The sequence below is a fragment of the Ovis canadensis genome, chromosome 3 (genome assembly GCF_042477335.2).
Source record: "Ovis canadensis isolate MfBH-ARS-UI-01 breed Bighorn chromosome 3, ARS-UI_OviCan_v2, whole genome shotgun sequence".
Taxonomy (NCBI): Eukaryota; Metazoa; Chordata; class Mammalia; order Artiodactyla; family Bovidae; genus Ovis; species Ovis canadensis.
Genome location: NC_091247.1, coordinates 221,964,344 through 221,989,717, shown reverse-complemented (window position 1 = coordinate 221,989,717; position 25,374 = coordinate 221,964,344). Strand labels below are relative to the sequence as shown.

The window sequence follows — 25,374 nt, the reverse complement described above, 5'->3', positions numbered from 1 at the left end:
GGAGGCTGGCTGAACAGAGAACAAGACCATAGGGGAGGAATGAGAGGCTCTTAAAAGTGGAAACTTAACTGTTGGTCAGTGTACAAGGAAGCGGACAATGGCTCACTTCAGGAGGTTGCATGTCATCAACTTCACTGCTTTGCCAGTGGTGCCACTGAATGAGCACCTGGGTGTTTCCCTGATTGCACAGAACGCACTAAAGGATGCCGCGAGGAAGAATCTGAAGGACAATGTGCCCTGTATCCTTCTGTGGTGCCATCTGCAATGGAGACAACGCGCCTGCACAGAGGTGTGACGTGGGCTCTATCATACGCCACTTACTAACTTGTTTCTTATGTGTTTGTTGATTTTCTTCAATGATTTAAGCCCCACCTATCCTCTGAAAGAATTTGAGGCTGCGAAGGAGTGTTTGACTTGAGTTGGTTTTACTAAGATAGGGCAGAAAGAGCACCAAAGGAAGACATGCTGGAAATATTTGTTGAAAAGATGGGGAAGAAGAGGGAAAAAAATGCTGTATTCCCCTCATTGTCTCCTTTCCCTTCTACCTTCCAAAGAATTAAACTTAGAGATAGAAACTAAGGTATAGTCCAAGCCTCAGAAGAGTTAGCTGAGTACTCAACTTTTTTTTTTCTTTTTTAAAAAAAGTTATTTGTTTGTCTGTTTTTGGCTGTGCCATGTGACTTGCAGGATCTTAGTTCCCTGACTAGGGATTGAAAGCAGACACACACGGCAGTGAGAGTGGGCCAAGTCCTAACCATTGCACTGCTAGGGAATCCCCTTTCTTTCTTTCTCTCCCTTTCTTTCTTTTTAAAACTCCATTTGGGGGACTTCCCTGGTGGTCTAGTGGTTGGGACTTCACCTGAATTTCAGTGCAGGGGGTGTGGTTCGATCCCTGGTCGAGGAGCTAAAATCCCACATGCCTCAGGGCCAAAAACCAAAACAGAACACAGAAGCTATATTGCAGCACATTCAATAAAGAATTAAAAAAAATAAATAACTCCATTTGACCTTTCTAACCTGCCAGCACCTCTACCTGGGCCAGACTTTGCCCCTTCTGGCATCATCCAGATGCTACCAGAATCTTCCTTCTCTAACTCTGGCCTCATTGATCCGGGTCTCACTTCTGACCCTGAACCTTGTGTCTCAGGGACTCACAGAATCCCCTCTCTGGGGGACCACAAAACTTATGTAGCAAATAGAGACCATCTTAGGTTATAAATAAGTCTGTCCATTTTCTATAGAGCTCACTTGCTTTCGAGTCATGCTCCTGCCAGCCAAGCTGCGTGTATCTCTCTGCATCACCTCACTTTTCGGGCCTCTCCGGAACCCTTCTCAAGATGAGCACAAATGATCCCATGAGGATCTGCTTCAAGGTCTCACTTTCCTGGGCCTTTTTCTAATGTGCCCTCTCTCTTCTTAATCCCACACTCATCGCAACCTAAGCAATCCATTTCACTCCCTGTGATTTGTCATGTCTCTCCTTGGCATCTTCACTTGTCAAGTGTCCTCCAACTTGTAAGAACACTTGAGGGTAATGGAAGTAACAGTGAGCCTGGCTTTACGTGAAGGCTGTGAGGAGTGACGGATTATGGGGCTTTTACAAAGGATGTATCCTAGACCACTTGAGACTATGACAGAAAGAAATGCAGACGTAGAGAAGGTAATAAGAGGGGCCATCAAACTGAGCAGAGATTTCAACAGTGATAAACAAGATCGAGATGCCCTTGGACCCAGGCATCCTTCACCTGAAAATCTCTCTTAAAGGAATAATCCCAAATAAGGAAACAGCTCTCAGTGTGACTGTGTGCATCACAACGTGATTTATAGTTGCAAAAAATATAAACAACTTAAATATTCAATACCCAAGGGACAGTTAAGTCTATTAAGATGCATTCTCTAAATGAATTTGTATACTGCCATTTAAAATATTACAAAGATTAGGAAAATGATCGTAATAATGAGTGGGAAAGAAGTCAGAGTAGTAGCTAACACAGGCACACACTGATATTATAATTATGTAAAAAGGTATGTATGTAATAGTGCTAAAAGGAAGTCTCCCCAGATCCTAGTAAGTTGTTAGGTTGGTAGCATAATGGATGATTCTTTTTCTGCTTTTCAAGGTGTCTAGAATATGGTTAATTTTTGTTTACAATTTTTAAAGCAGCTCATTTAAGGCAAGATAAAAGAAGTGTGAATGTTTGCAGAGAAAACAATGGAGTGGGGAAAAGGCACAGGAAGGCAGTGAGCTGCTGTCCCGGCCGGGCTCCCTCAGCCTATTGTGTCGGTGTGTAATCATCACCCAGAAAGTTTCCTTAACAGGCCCACCTCCCAGTGTGCCTGGTTGGCTCCATTCAGCAGGTGAACCAGATGATTGCTGGCGCAGATCTGAGTCCCAACCCGCTGGTGCACAGCCTGGTGAGTTTTGAGTGCGAAGGTAAGGCTTCCAGGAAGAAAGGACTCTAGGGACCCCTTTATTAATTTGAAAGCACATTTGCACAATAGAAGTCTTAAAGACGTGTTTCTTTAAATTCATAAACTTTTATTTTTATCTATATAAAAGTCCTATTTTTTTATATAGGATTTGGCTACAGCAAAATCAATTTGACTCTTCCCTATTCCTTATTTCAGTGGCATTTTCATCATAGTAAACGTGAATATTTTTGAACATGTATCTTGGGACTTATTTGTAAGTATTTCTGCCAGACAGAGCCCTGGAAGTGAAATTTAAAATTTTGATGGATACAGTCAAGTTGCCTTTCACAGAGGTTAAGCCACTCTTTACTGAAGCTGGAAGGAGACCACGAGGTTTAGTTCTCCCTTACCCCCTGTCGAGCAGAGCCTAGAACTGAATTGTGAATAAAAGCAAAATACACACACTATTTGGAACAATTTTGTTTAAGTTCAAAAGCACTCTGTCTCTGTATGTATGCTCTGTACATGTGCATGAGGGTTGTATGTAGCTCCAGAGGCTTAGAATAAGACTCTCAGAGTTTGAATTCCTGCTGCTGTACTGTCCTGTCACATTCTGACATTCGGTCAACTATTGAGCCTCTATGAGTCTCAGTGTCTTGTAAAATGATGATAACATTGATACTATATCAACTTCATAGATGTATTATTATATATGCAAGAGTTAGATGAGTTAAGTAAGTAAGTTCAGTTGCTCAGTTGTGTCTGGCTCTTTGTGACCCGATGGACTGCAGCACACCAGGCTTCCCTGTCCATCACCAATTCCCAGAGTTTACTCAAACTCATGTCCATCGTGTTGGTGATGCCATCCAACCATCTCATCCTCTGTCATCCCCTTCTCCTGCCTTCAATCTTCCCCAGCAGCAGAGTCTTTTCCAATGTACAAGTGGCCAAAGTATTGGAGTTTCAGCTTCAATATAAGTCCTTCCAATGAATATTCAGGACTGATCTCCTTTAGCATGGACTGGCTGGATCTCCTTGCAGTCCAAGGGACTCTCAGGAGTCAGTCTTCTTCAACGCCAGAGTTCAAAAGCATCAATTCTTCAGCGCTCAGCTTTCTTTATGGTCTGACTCATCTTAATAGATGAGTTAAGACTCTCAAAAACCCTTAGATGGTGCCTGGCTCTCAGGAAAGACATTATATATGTGAATGTGTAGGGAAAGAGTCTGGAAGGATACATGCCAAATGGAGTCAGTTCTGGAAAGGGAATGGGATGGAAGATGAGTAAAGTTATTACTCCAAGTATGTCTGTAATGTTTGGGTATTTTACAACAAGGCTATATTTATATGTCAGTTCTGTGGGATTGTTTTGATAATTTTAGAGCCAGGAAAATGAATATTAACCTTCCAGTAGCAGGATCTGGTGACTTTTCAAGGCTGTCCATCATTGGCACAGCTTCTCGGCGTTCTTTACTGCCAGTCAGAGCCAGGACGGGGCTGGCAGGAGCAACTGTGGGTCCTCACATGACCTGGAGGAAGGGGGCCTTTGTCCTTCCTGCTCCTCTGTCCAGGCAGCCTATCAGACCTGGCAGGTGCTGACTGCCTGCTGCCCCCAGAGCCCCCCCGCCCCCGCAGTGACCCTGCCCAACCTCTGTTGACCGCAGTGTGCCCTGACCTTTATACATCAGCCTTGACCACGGGACTGCTCCTCCCACGTCAGCATCTGAGCCAGACTGGTGTCTCTTGGCTCCACGCTGCCCAACCAGAGGGCATCTGGCACAGCACCAGACGCATAAAAGTGTTCAGTAGATGTGTAGTAGGTGAGCCATCTCCTTCTGAGATCAGACGCCCCTGCCTGCCTTACCCCTAGCCGTGTCCTGTTTCTGTTCCTTCTCCCACGCCCTGAGTGTGGGTTTCTCCTCCAGTCTCTGGCCGTGAACTTGCCTAGCTCTGCTTTCCAGTCCCCTTCCCTCGGGAGCTTGTACACGCATCATTGCAGCTTCACCATTCACTCCCGCAGTAGGGAGTAGGGCATACCTTCCTCTGCCTATAGGCCACAGCCTCTGAAAAGGCCTTCCTTGCACCCTCCACCCCGAGACCAGTGTAGGTGCCCCTTCAGGGTGCACTCCTGACACCTGTCCCCCACCCTCAATAGCACTGATTACCTTGGTCACCTCACAGTCACTGGCTTCTTCCCCGCTAGTCTCTTAGCCCTCGGAGGACAGAGAGGGGCTTTGATGCATCTTCAACACTGGCCCAGTGTCTGACTTTTAGTAGATGCTCAGGAAATATTTGTGGAATGAAGGATATGTTTGCAAATTTGAGCTTCTCACCTGTATTTCAGTCTCAGATTCCTAGTTACCTAGAGCAGTGATACCTAAACCTAACTGATCATCAGACTCCCCTGGGAGCTTTTTGAAAAACTAAAAGTGAAAAGAGCCAGGTGCAGACCTGTGTGCCGTGTATCTCTCATCTGAATCAGTACAGAATACCTCTAGAAAACCTCTAGACAGCTATGCAAGAAACTAGGAATCTTGAGTGAGCAGTAGAAAGGAGACTTCTTACTGTGTTTGATTTTGTACCATGTAAAATATTTATGGTTTTAAAAATTTAAATAGAGAACAAGTCAGAGCCACAATAAATAAACAGTTCAAAACCCAATAAGGAATGATATTTATTCTAATAAGGAATCAGTTCTGTTCGGTCGCTTAGTTGTGTCCAACTCTTTACGACCCCATGGACTGCAGCATGCCAGGCTTCCCGGTACATCACCAGCTCCTAGAGCCTGCTCATACTCATGTCCATCAAGTCAGTGATGCCATCCAACCATCTCATCCTCTGTCGTCCCCTTCTCCTGCCTTCAATCTTTCCCAGCATCAGGGTCTTTCCTAATGAGTCAGTTCTCATCAGGTGGCCAAAGTATTGGAGCTTCATCTTCAGCATCAGTCCTTCCACAGCATTTTCAGGACTGAATAAACATCTCTAATAAATCCGTATATCTGAATAATTCCCTAGCAAGGCTGGTCACCAGGCAGGTTTGGGAGCTGCTTCCTAGGGAACAGCCCTACCTGTAGGTCCTTCTGTCATCTCAAATGCAAACTCAGGTCTCATCATTTTTTGCCCTGAAACTTACTTTTCCTCCAGGATTCGAAGTTCCTTTCTGTTCTTTCTCTGTGGAAATCTTGTGCATCCTTCTGGGCCCTGCCAGTGTCAGCTACGGTGACATCCTGGTGGGTGGCAGAGGCATGGCTGTATTGTCACGTTGACACTCACCCATCCGATTCATTCATCCATCGTGCCTTCTCTGATGCACGTGATTGGGGCAACAGTGTTGGTGCAAAGACTTATCAGTGTGACCCTTCCCCGGCAGGCCCACACACCTGCACACATTCCAGTACCTTTAGCTCATCTCGCAGGCCAGAGCTGCCAGTTCAGGAGGAAGGTAGCGGGAGGCTGGAGAAGCATTTCACGGTTTATCAAGCTAAGGAAAGCTGCCTCCTCCCTTATCCCCAACACTCTACCGACCTTTTCTGGCCAGTCCTCTCTGCTCCAGCCCGTACTGATCCCACTCATTTGAATCCTAAACGTTTAAGTCTTAATTGTCCTCTGTATGTTGACTTGGTTCTCTGAATAGACTGAACATTCCTTGAGGGCAAAGACACAGAATCATACTTAGTTAACTTCTTTATCCCAGCTTAGCGCTGGGCTGGTTGACAGTCAGTGCACTTTGTAGACTCACTGACATTCGTTTTTCTTTCCTCCCTTTTATCAGGGCTGGGGGAGTGGGGAGGAGGAATCAGAGATCAAGAGAAATCTCTTGAGAGGTCAGGGTATAGTGATGATTAATAATAATAATAATAATAGTTTATTAAGCAGCTCCTATCGGAAAGCCTACAGAGTGCTAGTGTTTTAAAACGCATCAGATTCTTTATAGTAGTATCTCAGCCTTATAAGAGCACTGGGAGGTAGGTGTTATTATCCCCCTGTACAGAGGTTGAACAGCAGCTTGTCGCCCGTGGAGCCATGACTGGAAGCCTGCTCCAGATCCTGTGTTCCTCGGGAGTGTGGCCAGGAGGAGGGGCAGCGTGGGAGAAGGTGGGGTGGGGGACGTAGTGGTGGTGACCCTCAGGGGTATGAGGTCAGTGACACACTTGGGCATCAAGGCCCTACCACCTAGCAGGGAGACAGCAAAGCTCTGCCACAAACTTTGCTCCAGGCCTTTTGTGCACCGGCAGGAGAAATGGCCTAGTTCCTGACCCCTGCCCTCCCCTCAGATTTGCACTAAAACCCCTTTTCTTTTTTGGTTTTTGAAGGCAATTGAGAAATATGAGATGGAGAAGAAGGCTTTAAAAAGAGAGCGAAGTCGCGGCGGCTTGGCAGACAGAGGCAAAACTCCTTTCCTGTAGACTTGATGGTGTTTTTGTGGGGTTTGGATTTTTTTTAGTGTCTGAAATGTAATTGAGTAGGAATCCAGAGTTTCAGGTGAGAGTATCTCTGGCCTCTTCTGAGAGAGCCTTTAATCTCACTTCTTGGCATCAGGCAAGGAAGGAGGGACAATGCTGTTTCAAGATGACCTGCTGGCGGACACCTTGCACCAGATGTTTTCATACGGATCCCCTTGTTAAAGCTTCCTAAGACCCCCTACCTGTGAGGCAGCTGCCTTTGAACATGTTTTATACTTGAGAGAAGGCAAGGGAACCACTTTCCGAGAACCATAAGGCTTATCCACTGCAGGTCTTAGATTCGCCCCAGACTGACTTCGAAACCCATGTTTTATCTGCTCATCCTGACTGCTTCTCTGAGCTCAAAAGCAGTCTGATCAAATAAGGAGAGGAATCTTAGCAAGTCAGCAACCCAGGCAAACTAATAGTGCATGTGCCATCTGGCTGCTCAGGATGAATGAAAAATCACAGGTATGATTACCACACAGCTGTGGGCAGACCCCGTGGTTACTCACATCCTATTTCTCTTCTTTCATTTTCCTGCAGAAAAGAGCGAAGGAAAATCACAGTATATTTGCAAGGGCTCAGAATTCAGGAATGTCAAATCTTTCATTATCAAAAGGGTAAGGGATCTCTTGCTGGGTCGGTTTCTGCTGGGCCTGAACTACATTTTATTCCCAGGGAAAGGCCCCTTGGCACCTGGATGGTAATTATGTAGGAAAATGGCAGAGTACCTGTTTTAGAAAATCTTACCCAATCTTAACGTCTGATTCAATGGACATGAACTTGGGCAAACTCTAGGAGATGGTGAGGGACAGGGAGGCCTGGCATGCTGCAGTCCATGGGATCTCAGAGAGTCACATACAACTTGGTGACTGAACAACACCAGTGTATTTTAATACCTTTAGAATTTCTCATAACACCTCAAAAAGGTAGAATCAAGAGGATTCCAGAGGTCAGTTGTCCGTTTATTTTTAGAACTTAGAAGCGGTTTATCCTTAGAAACAATGAGTTCAGCCTCAGTTCACACAGAGCCACCATGCCGCAGAGCTCCCAGGGGTACATTCCCACAGCAGTGGGGGTTTTGTGGGTCACTGCAGACACCCCAGGGAGCTGACAGTCAGGAGCAGTCAGAGGACCCGTCCAGCGCCATGCAGCTTGCTGGTGACAGAGCCCCCTGCCTCTCGCTCAGAGGGGGTCTTGCCCTCTCAGCGGCCTCTCCAGTAGCACTCTGGCCCCATCTCATAGCTGCCCCAGTTAAGATCCTAAGTGCTGTCGCTTGAGTTGTGTCCAACTCTCTGCGACCCCAGTGAGCCTGTAGCCTGCCAGGCTCCTCCGTCCTTGGGATTTCCCAGGCAAGAACACTGTAATCGGTTGTCTTTTCCTCCTTCAGGGGATCTTCCAGACCCAAGGATCAAACCTGTCTCTTGACTCCTGCATTGGCAGGCCGGTTCTCTACCACTAGCGCCCTCTGGGAGGCAAGATCCTCCTAAGCTCCCTCTTTAAACTACCCAGCTCATGTGTGTTCAAGCCTTTAAATGCTAGAGAATATGTTGCCCTTTTCCACCTTATAGCCTGGAAAATTCCCACACAGCATAGAGTCCGATGGTTGTGGGTCTACATCGAAACTATCACACGACCCATGATGGTGGCCGAGCAGGTCTAAATGTCCTGTCCAGAGCGACACAGCCAGTACCTGGGAGCTGACATCTGACGCAGAGTCAGTGCAGTTGGTCACTCAGTTCTCCATTGCCAAGGCCATCGCCCAGTTACAGAGGAACTCAGTCCCTCAGGACGTTTCCAGGAGGAGCCTTTGGGTCATGGTTATTGATCTCCTCTTCCTACTTTTCTGTATTTTTACATTTTTGTAGTCATATTTTTATCCTAAAATCCATTTAATGATATATGTTAAGAACCGTAGAGCTGGGGTGGTCATATCCTTTGACCCTAATAGTGCCATTTTGAGAAATTCATGCCCATTTTGAGAAATTGATGCCAAGTAAACAACGTCAAAGAGGTGAACCATGTGGTCCCAGTGAGTAATAATACTAATTTGAACTCATCTGTGAGTAGTTAATTAAATTGTAGCACATCTTGACAAGATATACTACTTTATATGATAAATTTGAAGACAGTGAGACAATGTGAAAAATCTAAGGGGATAAAGCAAGACATAAAAGTGTGTATGCATATATGTATCGTAAAATGATTGAAGTAACACATACGTATTTGTATACATGTGCTCAAAGCCTGAAAGGAAAATAGAAATAATGTAAATATCTGTTGGATAAGAACTGCTTGGATCATGCACGCACTCTCATTCTCTTCAACATTCTCAAAGATTGTTACTATTATCTCCATGATAAAAAGGAGAAGATATTGTGTTGTTTTAAACTGTCAAAATGAGGGACCCCATTTGATATTCTGTTTTTGTCTTTAGAAAACAGCAGATAAAAATCTCCTGGCAGAGCTGTACCAGTACCCATCCTTTGATGACTCTAAGCCAAACAATCTTCCAAATGGGGTGGACTTCTGTGACTTGGTGGGCAATGTGATCCTGGCTGAGAAAAACCCCCTTAGCGGCAAGGTAAGAAGAGAGAGCCCTCTGGGGCGCCCGCCTGCACAGGACACACCGCTGTCCCAGTCTTACACCCCAGGGAATTGAGTCGGGCAGGGAAGTTGCTGAGGGCCACACAGTTTGCAAGTGGCTGAGCTGAGATTAGACCGCCGACCTGACGTCCTTTCTCCCAGTGCTCTGGGCTCCTAACCGTGCTGATCGCGTGACCTGTTAGTGTAGCGTTTTGAGGTCGCGCCCTTGTGATACGTGTTAATTAATGATGCATGTGTTTGTTCTGTTGTCAGTCACTAGGTTGTATATGGGTAAACTTAAGTTTTTTCTTAATTAGACAGTAGTTAGAATATTTACTTACCCCACGGTTACCCCTTGGGGTGAGTCACCAGCTTGGAGAGCCGGGTTCCTTAGAAAGGAGAAAAGTAAAAGTGAAAGTCACTCAGTCGTGTCCAACTCTTTGCAACCCCATGGACTCTAAAGTCCATGGAATTCTCCAGGCCAGAATACTGGAGTGGGTAGCCATTCCCTTCTCCAGGGGATCTTCCCAACCCAGGGATTGAACCAGGTCTCCCGCATTGCAGGCAGATTCTTTCCCAGCTGAGCCACACAGGGAAGGAAGAAAGGGAGTATTCTAAGGCCCAGAAGAGCTTGTGTGTGTGTTAGACAATGCTGGCCCCTCAGGAGCTGGGGGATAGTTGTGAGCAGGGATTGAGAGGGGAGGAGGCCCAGAAAGTTGTCTCAGCCATCTTCCAGCTGTGCCTCAATGCCCCTCACAACTGCACAGCCCCAGGGTCCCCAGAACAGCTGCGACCATTGACCCCTCGGCTCCTAACTAGCTCCCCCCGCATTCCTGGCACCCAGCTTTTCAGTCTCTTCCGTCTGTACTTCTCACTGCTTCAAACCACACCCGCATCTCGCTCTGTCCCGCCTCCCTCTCCCCCTATCCTTTCTCTGCCTTCTCCTCCTCCTCTTCATGATTTTCTCCCCGCTGCCCTCTTTCAGGCTGTGTCTCTACCTCTCTTCCATCTTGCAAGCTGACTTCCTAAGAGCAATGATCTGTTTAGGCCAGTCACTGCCCAGTAGGACAGTGGTGTCTGCTGGATTTCCAGCGCCAGGCTCCAGCACGGACTGTGGTCACTAAGCGGATGGCTGCCTTTCAGTGGGTGCTGGTGCCCAGGGCAGGCAGTGGGCACCCTGGAATCAGGTCCTGGACTCCCTGCCTTCTTTAGCAGAGAGGTGAAGGAGCAGCAGGCACTCAAAGCATCCAAAAAAGATGTTCACTACATGGTTTTTGTGATAACAAGGACCTGGAAGGCAGTACATCTTGGAGATTAAGTAGCTGTCTGCGCTCTCATTTATTCTTCTGTAAATAGCAATACAGTAGCCTCTACCTTGAAGTATTATTGTAAAATTAAATAATGTACATAAGCACACAACATAGCACTTAGGCATATCTTCTCAAAAAATGATCATTTTTATTATCAATGTTACTAGAAAAGTTTAATGATAAGAACATCAGTACAGTCATTTTTGGTTTATATATCATGGACTACTTTGCCACTCTAATGAGTATTTATAAAGAGTGTATTTTAACATACTGTGCTATGACATTAAATGACGTTAAATGAAAAACATCAGTATGTGAAACTCTGCGGTACAATGTTGTTACGTCAGCACACAGGAATATCTGGGGTGAAACCATTCAGAGATATCACCAGCATTCTCTGAGTGATAAGATGGTAGTTTTTTTCTTTCTTTATTGCAATATAGTTGATTTACAATGTTGTGTTAGATTCAGGTATACAAGAGTGTAGTTTTTTCTTCTTCCTTTTTCTAAAATTTAAAAGAGGAAGAAAGACATGGAAAATGGATGGTGTGTTTCATGGATCCACTGTTTCTATGCCACCTTCTCCCCATCCTGTACCCTTGACAGGCCCACTGACCCTCTCTGGAACCTGAGCTCTCGTTCCACGTGCTGTGTGGGTGCCCCCAGGATGGTGACTGCTGTGCTAACTAATGTCCCGTTTCTCAGGTCCCCTGGGAAATGTTTTCTTTAGACCTTAATCCCAAGAAAAACTGCATTTCCTGGAATGCTTTTAGTCTTACATCTGACGCTGGCTCCTGCTTTTCTTCGGCTCCAGGAAACCCAAGACAGATTTGTGCCCTGCCTTTAAAAGGACCCTCTTCCATCCTGCTTGGGGGCCATGCCAAATTTATTTGCCTCCTCAAATCTTCTCCTCCATCCCTTCCCTATGCCCTCAGCGCCCTCAGCAGCCAGCTTTGCCTCTGGCTCAGAGAACCTGGGGGCCACCTCTAGACCATGAGTTCACTCCTTGAACCCTCACAGCCGTTCTGGAGGTCAGGACTGTCGTCACCATCTCCATTTCCCAGATGAGCGCAGACAGATTCAATAACATTGGTCAGGGCCCTGCAGCCAGTTAGTGCAAGAGCTGGACGAGAATCCAGGCAGGGCGGAGTCAGTCTGCGCCCTCCACCCCTCTGACTGTCTTGCCTCTCCAAGGAGACATGAGGAATGGCAGAGGGGACTAAACCGAGAGCAGGGCTCAGAGCGCTCTTTGCTACCAAAGGTGGCTTGCTATGCACTCTGCCCGCAGCTTCTGTGGGCTTGAAGGGACTGCCGAGAAGTCTTCCCCTTTGCATCCGGGACACGATCTGCTCCTCCACATGGTGACAGGAGAGGCAGCCCATGCAGTATCTCTGGGGCCAGACTGCCTGCTTTTTGCTTTCTTTTCGGCCGCGATATGTGGCGTGTGGGATTCTTAGTTCCCCAACCAGGGATTGAACCTGCACCCCCTGTATTGGAAGCACCAGGGAAGTCCTAGGCTGCCTGCTTTGGAAGCTCCCCATCTGTATAAGCTTAGGCAAGAATTCTAACCTTTCAGTCCTCACTTCCCTCTTCCATACATTGGGGGTAACAGTTTCATCCTTCACCAGCAACCACAGAGACAGATGGTGAAAAAGTGAGATAGCTGTTCCCTCCTTCCTGAGCCTCCCTCCGCTCCCCACATCCCGCCCCTCCAGGTAGTCACAGAGCACCAACCGGAGCTCCCTGTGTTACCTGGCAGCCCCCCACTGCCTGTTTTACATGTGGAAGTGTATATACGTCAGTGCTGCTCTCTCAGTGCGTACCCTCTTCTCCCTGCCCCTCTGTGTCACAAGTCTGTGCTCTACGTCTGTGTCTCTGTTCCTGCCCTGCAAATAGGTTCATCAAGATCATTTTTCTAGATTCCATATATACGCATTAATATATGATATTTGTTTTTCTCTTTCTGACTTACTTCACTCTGTATAACAGGCTCTAGGTTTTTTTTTTCCCTAAGTTGACCCCAAAGTATGTTGACTCCAAAGATGATTGGCTGGGAGGTGGTGTGATTAATAACAATAACAAGCCATAGAATGTGAGTGGAAAGGAAGGGTTTGAGTGGAGATGATTATGAATCTGGCTGTAGCTCCAGGTAAATTTCATAGAATAAATAAATAAATAAGCAATAATAACATGAATTGTGTCTCTCTTCCAGTCTTTCTGTTCAGGTCGAGAATTAGAGAAGTTTCTCTCTTCCCCTTCTGTAAGAGCTATATGGCTGGATAGCTTCTGGTGGATCTTTCATGAAAGGTACCAGGTAAATGCAAACCGGGTTGCTTCTCTTCCTTGCTTATTTTCCTGTGAGACAAACCCCAGCCTCTTTTTTTGTTTTTAAACCCCGGCCTCTTTAACATGGGTTCTCGGCCCCTCTGATTCCACAGACCACCCATGGACTGTGCCTCATCTGTGCCCTCATCCTTTCCCACCCATGCCTTCTCCAGACACCTTGGGCTGGAAGCATCGCACCATGCCTGCAGCACCCCTGAGCTTTAGGAACTGGCCCCTGTCACGTTGCTGGTCAAGGGCAGAGCAGAGAGCAAAGTCAGGACCTCCTGGCTCAGAGTTTCGGGTGCTTTTCTCAACACCTTGCCTCTCTGTACATGTTCTATAGGTCCTAAAGCAAAGTAGTATAGCATTTCATAAATAATATGAGATTAAATACCTTGCGAATAAGATTCCTAAAAATGAGAAAAACACTTAGCTAAGGTTCTCAGCCCTTGACTGTTTCAACAAGTAATTCTTGTAATTCCTTCTCTATTTGTATTCCTGGTAGCCAAAGAAGGAGGTCCAGAGCAAGCTGTTCGACCGGATAGCCCAGAACTATGCTTTGCTTTTGTTTTGTGAATCCAGGACCCATTATGAAGAGGCTCTCTTAAAAGTGAGCATCAACCACTATTTAGGAAAAACAAATCATATTAGACAGCTATTCACTGCTCGTTCCAAGTTAATGTTAGTGCCCTTAACATTCTTTCCATAAGAAAGTAATTAGTAGTAAGTTGTGGTATCTTCCTTCATATGCATGCATGCTGCATGCTAAGTTGCTTCAGTTGAGTCTGGCTCTTTGTAACTCTGTGGACTGTAGTCTGCCAGGCTCCTCTATCCTTGGGATTCTCCAGGCAAGAATACTGGAGTGGGTTGCCATTTCCTTCTCCAATGTACGAAAGTGAAAAGTGAAAGTGAAGTTGCTCAGTCATGTCCAACTCTTAGCGACCCCATGGAATGCAGCCTACAAGGCTCCTCCGTCCATGGGATTTTTCAGGCAAGAGTACTGGAGTGGGGTGCCATTGCCTTCTCCTTAAAGAAAGCTGAGTGCAGAAGAATTGATGCTTTTGAACTGTGTGTTGGAGAAGACTCTTGAGAGTCCCTTGGACTGCGAGGAGATCAAACCAGTCCATCCTAAAGGAGATCAGTCCTGGGTGTTCATTGGAAGGGCTGATGTTGAAGCTGAAACTCCATACTTTGGCCACCTGATGGGAAGAGCTGACTCATTTGAAAAGACCCTGATGCTGGGAAAGATTGAGGGCAGGAGAAGGGGACAACAGAGGATTAGATGGTGGGATGGCATCACTGACTCAATGGACATGAGTTTGGGTCGGCTCTGGGAGTTGGTGATGGACAGGGAGGCCTGGCATGCTGCAGCTCATGGAGTTGCAAAGAGTCGGACATGACTGAGTGACTGAACTGAACTGAATGCAGCAGTTACAAAAAATAAGGTAGCTCTATATATATTGATTGGGAAGATATAGTGATATATTTTAAGTGAAAAACAAAGCAACTTATACAACTCCATATTATAAAAGTATATATATATGCATATGTATGTGTGCCTGTGAGTGGGAAAAAAAGTCTGGAAAAATATTTGCCGAACTCATAGCAGTGCTCATCTCTAGGGAATGAAAGTGAAAGTGTTAGTTGCTCAGTCCTATCTGACTGTTTCTGACCCCTTGGACTGTTGCCCACCAGGCTCCTCAGTCCATGGGATTCTCTAGCCAAAAATACTGGAGTGGGTTGCCATTCCCTTCTCCAGGGGATCGTCCTGATCCAGGAAAACTCAGGGAATGAGATTATAAGAAACTTCCTTCTCTATTTTATTTATTTCTATAGTGTTTAAATATGTGATTTCAAAATTAGGAATATACATGTATACTTTTTATGTATGTGTGTATGTATATATGTGGGCTTTCCAGGTGGCTCAGTGTTAAAGAATCCACCTGCCAAGCAGAAGACACGGGTTCAGCTCCTGGGTCGGCAAGATCCCCTGGAGAAGGAAATGGCAAGTCACCCCAGTATTCTTGCCTGGGTAATCCCATCAACCAAGGAGCCTGGTAGACTACAGTCCATGGGGCCACAAAGAGTTGAACACGACTTAGTGACTAAACAACAGCATGTATATGTATGTGTGTATGTATATTTATATACACTAAAAGGGTTGCTAGAAGAAAATATGAGTGAACATTTATATGACTTGAGGATTTGAGGATGGGGAAGGACTTTCTAAATATGACCCCAAGGGAATAACCGTAAAAGACTGATTTAATTATTAATATATAAATTGTTTAAATTACTGCAAAGAGGTAAATGAGAAATTATGCAAAAATACTGTTAGCATATATGCCTCACAACATAAAGAAGTCTTACAAATCAGTAGGGAAAATGGACCAATGGACAAAGCACATAAGCCAGAAATTCACTAGGGAAGAAATACAAATGGGGAAAAAGTTCATCTTTGACAGCAATCAAAAATATAAATTAAAGCAATAATCATTCAATTCTCCTTTTTACCTGCTAGATTGCACAGATTAAAAAGTGTCACTCCCAGGATTATGAAGGATATAGGGATTTCCGTTGGAGATTCTGAGTGGAAAGTGAATTGATACAGATGTGCTGAAAGGCGCTTATACTGATAAAGCGTCTGCTTAACAAGTCACTTAGGCTGTCTGTGTCTCAGTTTCATCATCCATAATATGGGGATAATATTAATGATGCCTCTCTCACCAAGTTGCCCTAAGGATTAAATGAGATTGTGTTTGTAAGACATCTGACATCACCCAGCACTTGATGGGCCCCCAGTATATAATAGCTGCCATGATTACTATTATACCATCTAATGCAAGTCATAACCTAATAAATAGTAAAAGCTGCTTTCATTCATGCATTCAACAAATTTTTAACTGCCTAATATGCTCCAGATACTGAGCTAACTTCATAAATAAATGTAATTACTCTGCATAAATTGTAATGCAAAGTCTTAGAAAAATGACAGTATCTTGTCATGTTTAAGTAAATTTTGAAATGGCCACTCACACAATATTATGAAGGTCACTTTTGAAAAAAAATTCCAAAGAGTTTATAATAACCTGGGGAAGTATTTATGTTATGATGTTAAATGAATAAAGCCAGATAGAAATGTATAATTTGAGCCTAAGCATAGCTGAAAAGAAACAGCAGTACCACTTGTGCACTGTGTAAAAGAACTCAATAAGTAAGACTTAATATTATCTCTGGGATGGAGCAAGATGAGTATGTCAAATGTACTTGTCATCTTTGAGCTACTCTTTGACCAGGTGGTAGAAAGGGCTGAGCCACAGACCATCCATGTGCAGAGGAACTGGAGGAGGGGAAGGTTGTTGGCCAACACAGCACGATGTTTGAGGTGTGGTCTCCACGTAGGATAAGGGGTCCACCTAGATATGTGGCGGCTGCAGATGGAAATTGCTCACCTCGTGGACTTCCAAGGTAGCACTAGTGTTAAAGAACCCGCTTTCCAATGCAGAAGATGTAAGAGGTGTGGATTCGATCCCGGGGGCAGGAAGCCCCCTGGAAGGAGAAGGCAGTCCACTCCAGCATTCTTGCCTGGAGAATCCCATGGACAGAGGAGCCTGACAGGATACAGTCCACGGGGTCGCAGAGAGTCAGACACGACTGAAGCGACTGAGCGCGAACGCTAAGCCGTGATCAGCACGGTAGCCCAGTGCCAGGTAGAGCGTTTTATCACAGGTCCTTTCTGCAGTCAGGGGCTCTTTGCTGGGTGTGGAAACATCCAGAATGTTGCCCGGGCTCCTTTTGCCCCCTAGAGGTTGCCATTGCTTCTGAGCAAAGCCCTGTACACCAGCTTCTGCTGCTGTTTCCCTCAGTCCTGGTTCAACACGCACGAGTTCAAGTCTGACATCTGCAACACGATGAGCCTGTGGATTTCAGGTGAGAGGGGGCTGCTTCCTCCTGGGAAAGCCATTCCAGATACACGTCTTCCACCAGAGCCCAGGTAGGTTCCTGGTTGCCATCATACCTCCTCATTGAGGCAGTTGTCCTTTTCTCTCCTTGACAAGCAGGAAAGTAAAGTGTGCAGTTAGATCCCAAGGAGTACCCGTGAGCCTGCTTCCTTAAGCAGTCTGAGACAGTCCTCGTCCCCCTTTGTCCCTGGCTGCATCTGCAGGGAGCAGGTTTCAGCAGTCCTGCCCGTTAACCGTGTGCTGTAGGTGGGTGGACCCAGGACCCCCTGCCGTGTGCTGGCCAGGTGGTCCTACCTTCCACCCCCCCGTGTGACCCCGCGTGACCCAGGGTTGTCTCTCTCTCCCGGCAGCACACCACAGTTCCAGTCTGATGTTTGCTTTTCACCTATTTTTCAGTCTCCTTCCTCACTCGCCCTATCTCAACCCAGATATCTTCTAAAGTCACTGAAAGCTGAGAAGTCCCCTGTGGACTGAGCACTGCGCTAAGTAAGCACTTTTTACATTTCCTCCTATGTTGAGGATCACTTCCATGTCAGGAGATGTGGTCAAACTCACAGATCTCAGCATACAGTTGTATTTATAGCTAAGAATTATTATTGCAATGGAGTGAGGATACATAACCAGATCCTAAGGGGACAGACAGGCAGAGTTTGAAGGAATTCACGTGCAGGCTTCCTCCTCCCATTGATGCAGAGCCCCTCATCCCGATGCAATGAACATGTAGCCACACGTGTGTGATGGTTTCTGCCCAGACGTCCATTAGAGAAACAGTGCCCAAAGTTTTTACTGGGGGCTGCTCATGTAGGCACCTCTGTCTATCATGTACCAAAATTCCAGGGAAGCAGATGGTTAGTGTCAGCTACGTTTTATAAGCAGTCTAGGCCCCCTGAGTCATTCGTGTCAGGGAAGAAAATTTCCCCCAGCTTTATATGACATTGTGGAAGTCTAAGGTGTACAGTGTGAAGATTTGATGCACGTATATATTGTGAAGTTTTTACCACAAGCAGATTAGTTAACTCATCCTTCACCTCACATAATTCCCGGTCCTTTTAACACGTGCAGCATTGAGAGCAGGCATTCAGACCCAGGCGCCCCCACTGTGAAGCTAAGTCTTTGACCACTACACCGTCTCACCTCCCCTTCTGCCTGTCTTTTCTGTTCTTTCTTCCTATTCCCTTTTTTGTCCAAGGCTGTGCCTCCTTCCCCAGTTGACCCGCAGTAATAAGCCTCCTGCCCGCTTACTTTGTCCAGTGGAGACAGGAGCTTAGTATAAGGGCTTGAATTTTTTTAAGTAATCTTTGGCCTTTTCCTTCCTACATCAAAGAACTGAAGGAGATAGTGGAATTTCTGTACTGTCTGAGGATTCAGACTCCAAGAAATCAAGATTCTGAAACACATGGTTTCCTTAAAAGAAAGGTGTCAGCCCCCTAAGCATCACCATTTGACATTTCAGGCAAAGCCATTTCTGGTACCGAACCAAGTATAATAATATGTTGGACAAAGCTTTACTAAGAGCCTGTTTATCGTGTGCCAGATCCAATACTAAGCCCTGGAAGTGCAGAGATGAACCAGACCCAGCCCCTGCCTTCAAGGAGCTCCAGTAAGAGCAGAGGAGATAGACAGGAAGAAGAGTGACAGTGCCTTCACACCTGCATAGCACGCGGCAGGTTCACACGCCTGTGGTGTGATCTGACCCTCGCGCCGTCGGGAGGGCAGGGTTGGCCTCACATCTCCATTCTCCGAATGAAGAAACCAGTCTCACAGAGAGGAAGTGGCTCGTGCCAGGCTACGAGGCCAGCATGGGGGAGGGCTCATGCTGGAAGCCCAGGCCCCCCAGGCCCAGCAGGGGCATCTCGGGGGCCTCGCTCTTCTGTTCTCTGCCTCCCTTCCTCTTTTGCAGCAGTTTTCATGACCGCTCTTAACTCCTTCTCAGGTATATATCCTTGCCCACACAGCTATAACAGCTGGGACTACTCAAAACTGGATCCAGAGAGGTTCCGGAGAGAAGAGTTAATGTTGCAGAGAAGAAGACTGCTGAAGGGTAAGGTGCCAGCTAGGGACTACCATCCCCAGTGCCCACTGCCACATCCAGCTGCCACCTAGTCCAGGCAGTTGCTGTGCTGTGCTAAGTCGCTTCAGTCGGGTCCAGCTCTGGGCGACCCTATGGACTGTAGCCCTCCAGGCTCCTTTGTCCATGGGATTCTCCAGGCAAGACTACTGGAGCCGATTGCCATTCCCTTCTCCAAGGGGTCTTCCTGACCCAGGGATCAAACTGTTGTCTCTTACGTCTAACCTGCATTGGCAGGCAGGTTCTTTACCACTAGTGCCACCTGGGAAGCCCCTAGTCTGGGCAGGGAGGGACCTTAATACTGAAATCCTCTGACCTGGTTCTCTCTCAAGGCTAGCTCTCACGTACCCTAAACTAGCCTCCAGCAGACATCGTGGACACCCAGGAATTTCAAAGTAAAAAGAAAAAAAAAATCTCACCTGGAAATTGTCTTCACAATTAATGACATTTCAGTGAATATTAAATTTAACATCGTAAGAATTTGATAGGTTGTTACTCTTTTAAGTGTTTAGTTCAAGACTTACTCATTTCAGTTTTGCAAGGTTCTGAGTTTTTGTTTGTCTTTTATTTTTTTTTTTTTTTTTTTTTAATTTTTTTTTTTTAAAACATTTTTTTTTTAATTTTTATTTATTTATTTGGCTGCTCTGGGTCTTAGTTGTAGCATGTGGGATCTAGCTCCCTGACCAGGGATCGAACCTGGGCCCCCTGCACTGGGAGCTCAGAGTCTTAGCCACTGGACCACCAGGGAATTCCCTTTGTTTGTCTTTTAAAGCCAATGCTTTTTGTTTTCTTCTTGTGAGTTGAGTGCTTGCCCTGTTTACCCTCTGCAGACATTATTTCCTTTAATTGGCTCATCAGCCCTTTGAAGTAGTTAGTATTCACACCCTTTCACGGGATCAAACATGTTAGGTGATTTGCCCACAGTCACTCAGCAGGTAGAATGACAGGCTCTGGGTTGCCTGATGCCAGGCCTCTTGCTGTTGTTGTAGCCTCCAGGGCTTCCGTGATGGCTCAGAAAGAATCTACCTGCAATGAGGGAGACCAGGATCTGATCCCTGGGTGGGGAAGATCCCTGGAGAAGGGAATGGCTACCCACTCCAGTATTCTTGCCTGGAGAATCCCATAGACAGAAGAGCCTGGCGGGCTACAGTCCATGACATCACAGGAGTCGGACCTGACTGAGTCTCACTTTCATAGCCTCCTGGGAGGGGCTGTCTCAGAGTTACTGCTCTGGTGTCACCCTCAAGACTAGAAGGAACTGACGAACTACTTTCTTTCCTCTTCCCTAGGAAGAGACTTGTCTTTCCTCACTGCTAGGAGGTACTCCGTCTGGAAAGCCACTCAGAACAGGAGGACCTGCTGCCATCATGTAAGTGTGAGGCCCGCACCCAGACCTTTGGAGCCCCCTAAGCTTCAGTGACTTCTGGTTGGTTGCACATCTCTGCACTCCTTGCCCCGTCATCTCAGGGAGGGGCCCTGGATCTGGGTACTCAGGTCTGCAGGGATGAGTGGGGGCACTAAAGGGCAGCCAGAAATGCCGGGATTGGGAGGAGAGAGGAAAGGAAGCCATCTTCCAGTGTCGGCTGCAGCACACGTGTCTTTGTATCTTCTCCCCGGTGAGCCTCATCTCATTCCTTAGCCTGGACATCCTCCCGACACCTCCTTGCTCCTCTCCTCCTGGTTCATCTTCCCTCCTGTGTAGCGCCGGGCACCACCACCCCTCTGCCTTCCACTTCCAACACCCCACTTTGAGCTCCCTTCGCTACTGCAGGAGGCTCCTGTCTGCCTCAGGCTCTCATATCCCTTCAAGTTTTTCAAAACACAAATCTAATTACATTATCCTGTCCCCATCGACCCTAAACACGGCCCCCTCTCTCAGCCTTCCAGGCCTCAGAAGGGGCAGGTGTTCGATCCCTGGTCAGGGAACTAAGATCTTGCATGCTTGCCACAGGGCCTAATCAGAAAGAAAGAAGACGAAGAAGAAGAAGAAGCGGTCAGTAGGAAGGCCCTCGCCTGCCTGCCCCGAGACCGCCTGCCCCTGTCTGTACCCTCGCAGTCTGCCATCTAGGAGGAAGGGCCCTCGCCCTGTGCTGGGACCTCACCGCTCAGCTTCCACTCCTGCACTCGGCGCCGTCGTTTTTTGCAGCATTGTTCCCCCCTCAGCTCCTCCACCCGCCTCGTTGCGGTTCTGTTGGTTCACTCCCATCGTTGAACAGTCCTCTAGCATCTGTTGCCTTTACAGAGAAAACCCACTTTGTCTCTGCACCCTCGTTTCTTGCTGCCTGTCCCCCAGAATTTCCTGGAAGACTCGTCTGCCCCCGCATCTCTTCCTCAGCCGCTCTGTGGTTCCTGCCTGCTGTGCTCGTCTGCACCTGCTCTGGCCAACTTGGCCTGGCCCCCAGTCTGTTCCCTCTTCTGGTCTGTTTCCTATGGCTGGTTGCTCTCATCTTCTTGAAATCCTTTTTTAACTCTTAGCTTCTTTGTTATCAGACTTTTTAAGTGTCTTTCTTTCTGGCCGGCTGCCCCTCCTCTTGTCTTTCTTGCTAGCTCCCCATCTCATCAGTCAGTTCTGTCCTGGCCCCTTCCCTCTCTATCTAGATGTCCTTTCCAGGTGATTTCGTCTGGTCTAGTGGCTTTCTTTTCTTTTTTTAAAAATGTATTTATTTATTTTAATTGGACAATGATTACTTTACAGTATTGTGATGGGTTTTGCCATACATCAATATGAAGTGGCCGTAGGCATTCATGTGTCCCCTCCATCCCGAACTCCTTCCTCCCACCTTCCTCCCCACCCCATCCCTTCAGGCTGTCACAGAGCACCAGCTTTGGGTGCCCTGCGTCATACATCAAACTCCCACTGGCAATCTATTTTACATATGGTGATGTATATGTTTCAATGCTATCTATTCTCTCAAATCATCCCACCCACCCTCTTCTTCTCCCACTGAGTCCAAAAGTCTGTTCTTTATGTCTGAAAAATATGGAATGCTTCATGAATTTGCATGTCCTCCTTGCACAGGGCCCATGCTAAGCTTCTCTGTATTGTTCCAACTTTAGTGTGTATGCTGCCGAAGCGAGCACGGTCTGCTGGTTTCCTGCATGCCAGTAACGCCCAAATCTCCCTCTGTACCCTGGCCATGCTCAGGACTCATATGGTCTGTCCAGCTGTCCTGTTGGCTTTCCCAGGAGCCCCTCAACTTAGCAAAGCAGGGGCGTGGGGAGACGAGCCCTGACTCCCAACCTGCGCGACACTCCTCTCCTGGCCCATGGCCGTAGCCTCTTCGTGAGCTCTATTCTTTCACTGTTAGCCCCAGCTGCTCTCCACACAACGACAGAGTGACCTTTTTCAGACACACACTGGCTGAGGTTGTTCCTGGCTTAGACCTCACCAGTTCTCCAGTGCCCCCAGTCCCCTGAACCCAGCCTGGATTGCTCTGCAGAATTCAGCCACCTCCACCTCTCTCTCCTGCCTCCTCACTTCCATTCCCTCGCTGCACTTCCTTCTGCCTCTGGGACACTCCAGCCCTGTGTCCAGTTGGGTCATCAGCTGTCACCTTTACCTGGAACGTGCTTCCCTCAGGGTTCCTGAGGGAGAGGGCTGGCTCCTTCTTGCCCTTCAGATTCCAACTTTCTGTCATTGCTTAGCGGTGTCCCTGGCCCCCCAGTCACTCTCTGTTATCATATTGCCTATGATTCCCCATACAGTACATATCATGCTCCCTGCTATTCTTTTTTTTTTTTTTCTTGTCTGCATGACATATGTGATTCCTAGTTCCCCAGTAGGGATCGAACTCGCACCTCCTGCATTGGAAATGCAGAGTCTTAACCACTGGACTGCCAGGGAAGCCCCCTGCTATTCTTCCTGCAGGATTTATATATTGTTCAGTATCTGTCTCCCCCTATTAGAATATAAACTCTATGAGAACAGGACCTCTTTTCCTTTATCCCTCTTCTATCTCAAGCTCCTGCAATAGGCTGAGCACAAAGATACTCAACAATTGTCTCTTGACTTCACAGAGGAGGTCATCATGTCAACTCTTCACCCTCTGCTTAGCATATAATGTGCTTAGCCATTCAGTTGTGTCTGACTCTTTGCGACCCCATGGACTGTAGCCCACTAGATTCCTCTGTTCATGGGGATTCTCCAGGCAAGAATACTGGAGTGGATTGCCATGCCCTCCTCCAGGGACTCTTCCCAGCCCAGGGGTTGAACCCAGGTGTCCCACTGCTCTATGAATGTCAGGAGGCTTCCCAGGTGGCTCAGTGGTAAAGAATCTGCCTGCCGATATGGTAGACACAGGAGACTCAGGTTCAGTCCCTGAGTTGGGAAGATCCCCTGGAGTAGGAAATGGCAACCCACTCCAGTATTCCGGCCTGGGAAAGTCCATGGACAGAGGAGCCCGGCAGGCTACAGTCCATGGGGTGGCAAAAAGTCACAAAGAGTACAACTGAGCATGCACACACAGTATAAATATCAGCCTCCAGAAGTATAGACAGAGCAGGCACTGTGGAGGGACAGCTGTCACTCCCAGACCGAGAACAAAATATTATTCAGTGTTTTTGCACTGCCTGTCACAACTGTGTCAAGCAAATGTATTTTCTTTGTACTGGAATACATTAAATCTTCCGACAGTTATTTCAGAAACCCAGCTAAGAGAGTCCATTTTCTGCCCCAGAAATAGAAATAATCAAAAGCTTTCCAACCTTAAAAGCAGCTGAAGTTTTACTGGGCAAACCAGAATGGAGGGAGTCATCGAATTCCACGGTGGGGACAGAGCTTCTCTCTTGTTTTTAGCAGACACGCTTTCCCATCTGCTCAGGGAGATAGTTGGCTGTGTTCAAAATGTGCTTTTCAGTGGCAGCAATCTGTCTGGGAGTCCACAGTTGAACGGACGAGCGGCAGGTTTTAAGTCTTACCCTGTGGTATGCCCTATTCCAGCTTCATGTTGCGAATTTGCAGAGTGGGAATAAAAAAGCATCTAACTATGTATCTGGCTTCCCCTGTGAGGCTCAGCTATAAGTAAGGGCTCCTACCTATTAGAGACTGAGTCACTTGTTCACTTAATAAATATGGGAGAACAGTCAAATAAGACCTTTATAAGGAGGAGTCATCATCGTAGTTCTTATTTGCAAACACAGAAGCTAATCCAGCTGCTTTAAACACGAAGAATATATTATAATAAAGAATATTAGTGGTACTAGTATTAGTGGAATAATAGTAATATAATTAGTATTCAGTTCAGTTGCTCAGTCATATCCAACTCTTTGTGACCCCATGAATCGCAGCACACCAGGCCTCCCTATCCATCACCAGCTCCCGGAGTTTACCCAAACTCATGTCCATCCAGCCATCTCATCCTCTGTCATCCCCTTCTCCTCCTACCCCCAATCCCATAATTAGTATTAGTGCTATAATAAAGAGTATTAGTGGTATGTGGTTCCCCAGGATGGGCCAGGGCATTAGTTTCAGAGGCCGTGCCACCAAGAATGTTGTGCACTGACCTCTAGTAGAGGGGACTAATGCTCAGAACTCTACCCTTCTTTCCTTGAAAAGCCAGTTGCTCCTGTTACAGTCTTTCCAGAAGCTGAAGTCTGCTTGGTTCCTCACTTCCTCACCTTGCCCATTTCCATCTTAAATTCTCAGGCAGGTGCATTGCATCTGAGGGCGAGAGCCTGGGTAAAATGTCTGCGCTCAGTCACAGAAGAAGCTGGGAGAGTAGCTGAAGTCTTTCAGTCACTTTGGGGCCTGGGTCTTATGTACATGGAGGAAAAAAAAAGAAAGTGTTAGTGACTCCGTTGTGTCCAGTTAACTCTTTGCGACCCCATGGACAGGAGCCCGCCAGGCTCCTCTGTCCATGGAATTCTCAGGCAAGAATACTGGAATGGGTTGCATTCCCTTCTCCAGGAGATCATCCAACCCAGGGATCAAACCCAGGTCTCCCTCGTTGAGGCATATTCTTTACAGTCTGAGCCGCCAGGGAAGCTCATGGAGTACATCGAGAGCGCGTGACAAATGACACCTCCAGGATGTGCCATATGAGTTGAGAACCAAAGGACGAGAAGGAGCCAGCCATTAGAAAAGCGAAGGAAAGAACCTTCCAGGAAATGAGAACAGCATATGCAAAGGCCCTGAAGCAAAAGTGGGGAGTTGATATTTTCAGGGAACAGGGAGAAGGCCAGTGATCCTGTAGCCCAGGGTGAGTATGGAAGAGGGGCAGGGATTGATCCTGGAAAAGCAGCAGGGGTTATATTCTGCAATGTTGGCTTG

The 25,374-nt window shown here is 46.9% G+C and overlaps 1 protein-coding gene and 1 non-coding gene across 2 annotated transcripts in view; one reads left to right on the top strand and one right to left on the bottom strand.

Annotated features, from left to right (window-relative positions):
* Positions 1-7,268: 7,268 nt before the first annotated feature.
* The window catches only part of FAM227A (family with sequence similarity 227 member A), a 37,372-nt gene continuing 19,266 nt past the window's right edge, over positions 7,269-25,374 (top strand). The window contains exons 1-7 of the mRNA XM_069586020.1: positions 7,269-7,475; positions 9,293-9,439; positions 12,964-13,065; positions 13,582-13,686; positions 16,883-17,006; positions 18,972-19,079; positions 20,396-20,475. Coding sequence (XP_069442121.1) covers positions 7,326-7,475; positions 9,293-9,439; positions 12,964-13,065; positions 13,582-13,686; positions 16,883-17,006; positions 18,972-19,079; positions 20,396-20,475 — 816 coding nt within the window. The 5' untranslated portion in view covers positions 7,269-7,325. The remainder of the gene's footprint in view (positions 7,476-9,292; positions 9,440-12,963; positions 13,066-13,581; positions 13,687-16,882; positions 17,007-18,971; positions 19,080-20,395; positions 20,476-25,374) is intronic.
* On the bottom strand, positions 22,081-22,187 carry LOC138438399 (U6 spliceosomal RNA). Its single transcript, XR_011256338.1, has one exon. It is a non-coding gene; the product is annotated as a U6 spliceosomal RNA (small nuclear RNA).